This window comes from Penaeus monodon, chromosome 2 (assembly GCF_015228065.2).
Source record: "Penaeus monodon isolate SGIC_2016 chromosome 2, NSTDA_Pmon_1, whole genome shotgun sequence".
Taxonomy (NCBI): Eukaryota; Metazoa; Arthropoda; class Malacostraca; order Decapoda; family Penaeidae; genus Penaeus; species Penaeus monodon.
Genome location: NC_051387.1, coordinates 16,498,567 through 16,507,919, shown reverse-complemented (window position 1 = coordinate 16,507,919; position 9,353 = coordinate 16,498,567). Strand labels below are relative to the sequence as shown.

General features: G+C 41.4%; 1 protein-coding gene across 1 annotated transcript in view; it reads right to left on the bottom strand.

Moving 5' to 3' along the window:
• Positions 1 to 3,348: 3,348 nt before the first annotated feature.
• LOC119578112 overlaps positions 3,349 to 9,353 on the bottom strand; it is a 7,074-nt gene continuing 1,069 nt past the window's right edge. Inside the window, exons 2-8 of the mRNA XM_037925844.1 lie at positions 9,097 to 9,353; positions 8,716 to 8,909; positions 8,453 to 8,613; positions 7,506 to 7,740; positions 7,119 to 7,236; positions 6,745 to 6,918; positions 3,349 to 6,439 (exon numbers count right to left, since the gene is read on the bottom strand). The exon at positions 9,097 to 9,353 is cut by the window's right edge and continues 922 nt beyond it. Coding sequence (XP_037781772.1) covers positions 6,035 to 6,439; positions 6,745 to 6,918; positions 7,119 to 7,236; positions 7,506 to 7,740; positions 8,453 to 8,613; positions 8,716 to 8,909; positions 9,097 to 9,353 — 1,544 coding nt within the window. The 3' untranslated portion in view covers positions 3,349 to 6,034. The remainder of the gene's footprint in view (positions 6,440 to 6,744; positions 6,919 to 7,118; positions 7,237 to 7,505; positions 7,741 to 8,452; positions 8,614 to 8,715; positions 8,910 to 9,096) is intronic.

The window sequence follows — 9,353 nt, the reverse complement described above, 5'->3', positions numbered from 1 at the left end:
TGCCGGTTATCTTTGAATCTTCATGATCTTAGTTTTTTTGGGCATTAAAAAATAAGCCAGCCTTTTCGCTTGCTTCTCTAACTTTATCTAGTAGTTGTTGTAGTTTTAGTGATACTGCTGGCAATCAAAACTATATCATCGGCGTACCTCAGATTTGATATTTTGTATCCTCCAACATCCACAGTTCCTTCAAAATTCTCTAGAGCACCTCTCATAATTGTTTCAGAATATATATTAAAGAGGTGCGGTAGGAAGCAATGGTTATCTATATAACCTTGCTTCACTAGGTTATATATATGTGTGTGTGTGTGTGTGTGTGTGTGTGTGTGTGTGTGTGTGTGTGTGTGTGAGTGTGTGTGTGTGTGTGTGTGTGTGTGCGTGCGTGTTTGTTTGTTCAAGAGGCATTATTCCACTGCAGGATCTAGGCCTCTCTCAATTCACTATTGGGAGGTTATTTGGCAGTGCCACCCTTGCCTGATTGGATGCTCTTCCTAATTAACCGCGGTTCGGTGTGCTAACACTTGTGCCACGGCGGCGAATTCCCCTATGACACCCGCGTCTGAATTCTCAAGGCGAGATCGGGCTGAAGCCAGCAGTCGGAGCGAAGGCATTTTTACGACCGTGTGTGTGTGCGTGTGAGAGGCTTCCCAGGCCTCACTTCTGCCCCTCCTACTTCCCTCTCTCCCACTCCTTGATCCCCTATCTTCCTTTTCCTTCCTTCTATACCCCTCCATTCTCTCCATCTCTTTCTCACATATCTCTTTTTCCCTTTCTCACTCACCCCTCCTCTCTCTTTTCTCTCCCACTCTCTCTCCTCCCTCCTCTCTGTTTTTCTCTCCCACTCTCTCTCCACTCTCCTCTCTGTATTTCTCTCCCACTCTCTCTCCTCCCTCCTCTCTGTTTTTCTCTCCCACTCTCTCTCCACTCTCTCTGTATTTCTCTCCACTCTCTCCTCCCTCCTCTTGTATTTCTCTCCACTCTCTCTCTCCCTCCTTCTGTTTTTCTCCACCTCTTCCTCCTCTTTTCTTCACTCTCTCTTCTTCTCTCCTCTCTAGTTTTTCCCGTACTCTCTCCTCCCTCCTCTACTTTTTCTCTCCCTCTTTCCTGCCTCTTTATTAGCCCACTCCTTCCCTGGCCTAGCATAGCCTACTTCCCTCCTTTCCCTATATTTGTCTATCATCTGCCTCTTTTGTTCCTTTGATCTCTTTTTTAACATCTTATCCTTTCTTGCTGCTATACACTTTTCCTCTGAAACTTCTTGGTCTTTTCTGTATCTGTACAATTCTACAAAACTACCCCCCACCATCTATCCTTTTATATTCACTTTATCTTTCACTTTTTCTTTCTCGGCTGTTCTAGATATTTTACCCTGTATTCGTACGACCCTATGACCCACCTTTTCCCTTTATCCTGCCCTTTTATCTGGCCACGGAAGATCTATAGGATCCTGGAGGAACTACGACAGACAGCCTGACACTTCGCTCTACCTTTCCCTATTTTATTTGTCCTTTCTATCATGCTCTTTTTGTAAATCGAAATTTGTTATCAAGTCAGTTTTAAATTAAAATATTATGTTTACATTTTGCTGTCGGGCTCTTTAGAAAGCGATGCATTTTTAAACTAATATGCCGCTCTGCTTCTTTTTACATTGTTCTCTTATGAGAATATGCAAGTTTTAATTGTTTTGTTTATAGGTATTTTAGTCGTTTTTTTATTTGTATCATTTCAATTTTATTGGTAGTAGCGAAGACCTTTTTTTTCGTTTTGACTTTTGAGAATCGTAAAATTTTTGGGCAGTTTTCCATCTATTTTTAAGGGCAATTGTGAGCTATTTTATGTTTGTAACTATTTTGAATATTCTTATTTTTTTTAATTCATGTATTTTGTACATTCATTTTATTGATTGCAATGTTAGAATTCAGTCTTCATGTTTACCAGAAACATTTGTATTTTTAGTTACGCTTTGTTGATTTTATTGTTTTATTTCCTATTTTTATAACTGAGTTTTACATTGTATTCATTTTTAGTAAGTTGCTACACCCCACTGTTGCGTAGTGTATCTCAAAAATATGTTTTACGAATTTGTTGTCAAAACCCCTCGTATATAAGGGGGCTCCTCTCCACTGAATAGACGAGTGTTAAGGCGAGCGTGTGTTTGTGTAGCCCCCTGGATTCGACAGTGCCATGGCGACGGACCCGAAGGAGAAAAGGTTGTACCTGTTCTGATTATTGCCTTAGTTGTGAAAGCTGGGTGTTGTGTCTTTTTTTTCGATTAAACAGGACCCACCTATCCCGGCCCTTACTCCTTTCATCCCGCTTCACGGGGCACCGCCATATTTGACGGTGTGGCGAAAGGGCTCTCTCCTTACACGTGTGTGTGTGTGTGTGTATGTTCATGCGTGCGTGCGTGCGTGTGTGTGTGTGTAAAATGTGATTAAAGGAAAGAATAAAGATACATGTTACTTGTTAATAATGAGCGCAACATGGCATTTTCACAATTTGGAATCTATTTTTAATTTGAAGTATTAGGCCTTAATATAACAGATCGTCAAGGCCGCGGTGGCCGAATGGTTAGAGCGTCGGACTCAAGACTGTCACGACGGCAATCTGAATTCGAGGGTTCGAGTCACCGACCGACGCGTTGTTCCCTTGGGCAAGGAACTTCACCTTAACTGCCTACCTAGCCACTGGGTGGCCAAGCCAGCCCAAGTCAAGTGCTGGTCCCAAGCCCGGATAAATAGAGAGAATGATTACCTAAAAAAGGTACCACCGGCACTCTCCGTGGAAAGGAACTGGGGACCCTACCACGTACTCACTCCAAGAGCATCACAACATGAAAAACTACAATTAAGTATCATGCTGTGACCACGGCGGCTCAGACATGAACCTACCGTTAAAAGAAGAAGATAACAGAAGACCTTGCGGATGGTTTAGGTGCTGTCAATGCCGTATAACAAAGTGAAGTAGTGTGGTTTTGTGAAGGTTTTAGCAGTTACGTATTTTATGTTATGTCATTTATCACTTTCGTAACTTTAAAGTTATCTTCATTCGTTCTTGCTCAGTCTTTACTTTCCTTATTTGTAATGACTTAATTAACGTTTCATAGCCGTTAGTACTAGCTTATTTATTATTTGCTTAATTATTATATTCTAGGAGGCTCCAGGTTACAATTTGAATGATTTAGTATGGTTGTAATAAAACAAAGAACAGAATCACGTCAAGGTACGTGGTGTATTTCAAACAACAAAACTCGAAATCTCAAATCAAAAAAAATATATATCTGCGATTTTCCCACATACTTGCAATAATTGTCGCTGGGCAGGACAGGCCTGGCAAAACCGTGGTAGGAGCTGTGCTCGCTTAGCCGCTCTCTCTCCCTCTCTGCCTTGTCTTGGCAGAACGAGGGGTATATATACGGGCAATACCCGCCACTTCCAAGACAGTGCGGGCTCGTTTGCATATGTTAATTGCTAGACTTGCATCTTAATTGGTGTTACGGACGCGTTCACTACATCAAGAACCATAATTATAAGAACGACGACGAGATTTAAAATGAACCCATCAGGCTCACTGATATTGGATTTATTCTTTAGCATTCCGTAGTTACTACATGCGAGTTATTAAATAACCTTAGTGTGTCGCAATACTATATTCTGTGGCTCTTTGATGTTTGTTCAAGCAAGACAACAATAAAAATACTGTATTAAGATCCGCTACATATAGCATCCAGACACGGCAAAATGCGTTATCCGTTTATAGACCTTCCTGATTTCTTGTTTGAATAAGCTTTGATAACTTATTCATTGTTTGAGAGATATTAGAAACGTGCGTAATACAATATTTTGCATTTTGTTTTATAAGTGTTGGTACTTTCCCTTGGAGTGTTAAGAACTATAACATAATTTCATGCTGAAAGAAAGGATATTACTAAATGATTTCGTACACATAAGTACTCATATACTTTTATTTAGTGCACTTATCCATAAAGTGAATCATACCGATCTCATTTCGTTTCTTGTTGAATGGAATAGTGTTCCTTTTTACAGTTAATGATAGGTTAGAGATGGGATGTTATATCCTTGGCATTTGGAAACCGTCAAACAAATATTTGGAACATGTTTGATTTTCTTAAAGAAAAGGTTTACTCTAATCTCGAAAATACCAATATCTGTTGAGTAGGTACACTGTGTCGCTATCGATATATCAAGGTAGAAAATGGAGCTGTACTTACATGTTTCTGACTGAATTTTCGATGCATACGACCTACCTCACCTTTAGTTTCGGTAATGTACACTAGAAAAAGTCTAAAATACATTCATTATGTAATGTAAAAGTAAGTCCATCGTCAAAATTGGCTTATATGTGACCACATGAAGACGATTCAATGGGAGAGAGAATAATGATTTCTGGTGTTTGGTATCAGTGATGATATCCTTCCTATCACTCACTGAGAGGATCCTCCAGAACTGCAGGCTATACCAGAATAGATATCTGTGGTTCCAGTAATTGACTGGTTGTGGCTACCCCCTGGTCAACTTTAAAACACTCCAGTCTGTCCAGTGACAGGCCCTATGGTGTTTCACTTGGATAGACTGAGGAAGGAGTGTGCTCAAGGCAGTGCTATGGATATCCTTAATCATGGTAGACCCTGTAGCATGTGGAACTCACCAAACACAAAACACTTAATGCATTAGTGACTGCATGAGACAAAGGCCTTACAGAGAACACTAGAGGCAATGTAAACAAGTCAAGCAACTTAAATGGCTGGAGATCAGGACTTGAACTGATCCTTGCTGTAAAGGACTTGTGCACTGTTGAGGAAGGACAAGAGATGGCATCTTAGTAATGATGCTGACGAAGCTGAGGGCCATTACTTATTAAATGTCCTTCGTCCTCCTACCATGCCCTAGGAAAACTGATCTCAAATCCCTCCGTGTATGTGGCAGGAGTTCACTCAGTAGAAATAAAGATCATCATAGATCATGTTGAGGTGTAAGTGTATTGGTCAAGCATATTGAGGACTTTTGCCAGGTTAAGCCAATAACAAGTTTACTACAGGTAAGTGGATGGGGTGGTCCTACTGCTTTATCTCCCCACTAGTGAGAAACTTCAAACCGTGACAGAGGTTAGGGAGCAATCGCCAAGCGGAAGGGTAGTAAAAACGTTGCATTACCGAAGTTCGGGTGAGACCATGGCTGTCATCTTTGCTGATGGCATTTAAGGCATCGTAAGGAGAAAGTGTGTTGCTGGAAAAAGCATATCAGTATAGGTGCTTGCACTTATCATTATGAAATATATATACGATACATTTAGGGACCAGAACTTGGAGCACGATAGAATCACTCCCGGCAAATCCACAACAGGTTGTATCCTTATGTTACAAGCTACTGTGGAGTTCCATTATTTGTTGAGCTGTGAGCTGCTTGTAGCCTATTTTTATCTCAAGAAGGCATTTCAATTGGTGTGTTGTAAATCCATCAAGGCCTATGTGGTTGCGCTGATAGTATTGCAGAGTGGTTGCCTAGCTCATGACTCTGAGCTAGCAGACCAGGAAGTACACAGGGGCCATGAAGTCACTTGACCAGTGTAACTGGCAATCCCAGTACCTATCCAGAATGGATAGGTACCGGTATTGCTATGGACTTTTGGCTCAGTGTACATTGCAGTTTCATAGGACAGTGACATATGAAACTATCTTTTTTACAGAAAAAAAAGATAGATAGTAAGATTGGCAGACAGATATATAATGCAGAATGACAGATGAGGTAGATGGAGAGGTAGGTAGAACAAAGGTAGATACGATACTAGGAAATGGAAACATACAAATACAGGCATATATACAGAACAATTATTTTCCAGTATCGTAATGGTAAAAAGTGGGCAAATAAGTAGAATCTCTGTAGAAATGATGGTATAGATAGATAGTAAAGGGATCTGAAAAAAAAATTAACTATACTGCAGATATGCTGTTAAGCAAGACCTCATCTAACAGTGCATACTTTTAAGAAAATTGCAAATAAAAGGCGTGAAAACACTAATAGTATATTACATAAAACCATATGCCTTCAGCCAGTAAAAAATATTGAAAACCACGAAATACAGCAGCCATCAGCCAACGGGCGAACCTCTCTATATCTAGCACTGACATCTTCTTGAACCAGCCAACTTTTGAGGAAGTCTTCTTGGGCATTTTCCATGCCTCAGGTGAAGGAGAAGAAGGAAAGAAAGGTGCCACGTTACTGTTGCCCCTAAGTGCCACAGAACGGCGTTGGACTGGGATGGAACCGGTGTTGATTTTCGTCTCTGTGGTACTTTCGCTGTGGAGTGAGAGGTCGATGATGATGTGGAAGATGATGATGAGGAAAGTGGAGAAGATGCAGAAGAGAAGCCACACGTCCACCAGTTTGAAGTACGAGGTTTTGGGGAGTGATGAAGATACCTTGATACACAACAGTTAAAAGTATTCAGCACATTTGTAGCCTGATCATTTGTAGTTTTCGGTCAATGTCTGGTTTCTTCAACATATACTATGTGCCTGATTTTTATAAGGGTTGAATTTAAATTTATATGAAATAATTTTCCTTACATGACACAATATTGGAAGGCGCCTGTAAATTCAGTATTATATATGAAGGGAGTAGTTGCTGACAACATAATTTTCGATGAAAAACGAAAAGAATGCAATATTGCTGACTTGCATTTAATACTCTATTCTCTTTACAAAGTGAAGCATCTGTCACCAACCTGCGTGAAGAGAGTAGCCATGACCAAGAGCGTGGTAAGAGCCGTCATGACGCGAACCTCGAAGTTATCGTTGATGAAGAAAAGCGTCAGATAACCGATGATTAGCATGATGAGGGACGGCAGATAGATGCTGATAACGGCGTAACCAACAAGTCGTGTCATAGGGATGCTCACCTGGAAAGTACATACATATTACATATAAATGAGAAAAAAAAATGAAAGTAACTGTGCCAATCTATTTGATTGGAATTCATTGTAAAGTATATTATGCGGACATATAATGATTGTTATTTTCTTTCTCTCTCACTCTTTCTCTTTCCTCGTCTCTTGCTTGATCTTTGTTTTTTTTTTCTTGAAACTAACTTGAAACTCACCAAAAGGATGCTATCGTCCCCCGTTGATGACTTCGGCAAGATAATGAAAGATCCTAGCTGGTATTCGAGAAGGAGAGGATTACCCAAGTACTGTACTTGGCTTCCTTCCACGTCCCATCTGTGTAATTTATAACACATAAAGAAATAGGTAATTCTGTTTCGGGAGGGGGGGGGATGTTTCGCAGACTCATAAAACTGTGGCTCTAACACACAACCATCAAATGTGTAATGGATGATTGATTGCAACCATTATTACTGTCTAGGAAAAAGTTATCATGATTAAATTGTCAGTGATAATAATAATGGTGCACAGCAGAGGAATGTAAAGTTATCTGAATTTAAGTCATTAGAGGACATATTCTATATAACTGCACAGAATAATGCAACCTGTTATACCAAAAAATTATGTATTCAAGAAGACAGTTACGGTGGCTAAGCAACACACATGCCACAGCCATCCAGTCCCACCTGACGTCATCACGGAAAGCCGACCGAAGCTGCAGCTTCATGAAGCACGTCTGGTGGTCGAACGGGTAGCTGGTTAGGTCGAAGTCGCAGGTGAAGAAGCCCTGGTACTTCCGGCTGCTCACGATCGGGTTCTCGCTTCCCAAGTAAAGACGGACTGGCAAGTTGTAGACAGGATAGGCAGAGCTAGATGTGTAGGTTATGTAGGCTACATTTATGCATAGATCTGTACTACTGTCCGCAAAGATTCTGTTCCTCGCATAGGCAGAAATCCCGCGCCTGTGGCACTATCGCCTCCCACTTCCAGCCTCCTCTCTTTACCCTTTTTACCTCCCCCCTTCTTTCTACCATGGGCTGTTATATAATAAAATTGGTAACCCTGTTAATATTATAATTTTCGTAAACTAAGATAAAGATAAATTATGATCTTTAAGAATCATTACCCATTAAAATGTACAGCAGTTCATGTTAACCACCTTCTCGTACTAGAGGGTAGGTGAAGGTGGAGGCAGTCGTCGGCACTGTTACAGAATACAGTATAGTTTCACGTCTTTTTCGAAACACAGGAAGTGTATTGCCGAAGAGATAGACACCACAGGTAGGGTGACGGGATTCACACATAAACAAAATTAGAGGCTGTACGGAAAACAGGAACATGGAACTAATTAAGAAACCTTTCAATTAAAACTAAGGGCTTTAGTCTTTAGTTTAATCCCGAATAAAGACGGGATTAAGTTAAAGAAGAAGGAACAGGAATTCGGTGATACTGCAGCTCTTCGGTATCTATTTGTTTAAAGATCTCTTTATATGAATTAAAGTGAAATAAAGTCCATTTAGAAAGCAGTGAACCTTGGCAGCTGGAGTCCCACCTTCCTCGGCGACCGCGTTGTCGGCGCCCTTGGAGCGGCCGCGTCTGACGACGTGGGTGCTGCTCTGGCGGTCGGTTACGGAGACGGCGTTGTCGATCGTGTTGAGGAAGCCAACGCTCGGCAGCCACAGCTTCACCTGGCTCGTGTCGAGCAGGTTCAGGCTGTGAGTTCAGATATTTGGATAATGATATTAGTAACATCAGTGATAGTGTTATTATGATAATAACGAGGACACGACGACACGAGATTAGTCTCATTCCTACCTCACTTGATTCTTGAGGTTAACGTAGAGCGCGCGAGTCTCGTACCACGTGAGGCTGAGGTTGAATGAGGCTTCTAGAAGCATCTCGGAGGTGTCCACGCGGAGGTTCTCGAGGCTTATGTTGGCCAAGATCTGCAGCATCTTTCTGCTCTCTCCTTTGGCACCATTGCTTACAGGTCTGGGTGCCACGTTTGTCTGGAAGGGAATCTTTCTGACTGCTTCATTTCTTTATTTTATATAGTAATAGTTGAGTCTGTTATGGCGTCCTGTGATGACTTTATCATCATAGCACTATATAGTTATATACTGACTGTATAATCCAGCACAAGTATCGACGGATGTCTGTAAATGCTTAGGTACTAATGAGATGAAGAACAATCACCTTATACTCTGGAGGAAGTCGTATCAACTCACACTCTGCTTCGTCACTCGAATCGAAACAGTCGTATTTCATGTCACACCTTTTACTGAGGGGAATGCAGGTGCCATCATCGCAGCTATATTGTCCATCTTGACACATGGTTATCAGCAGTTGCCGCACTTGTCCCGCCTGCTGGCCACACACCGGCCGATGCAGCTTCCACCGTTGCCTTCCAAGTGGGTAGTTGTAGCGGGAAATGATCATCTGTCCGATAATGG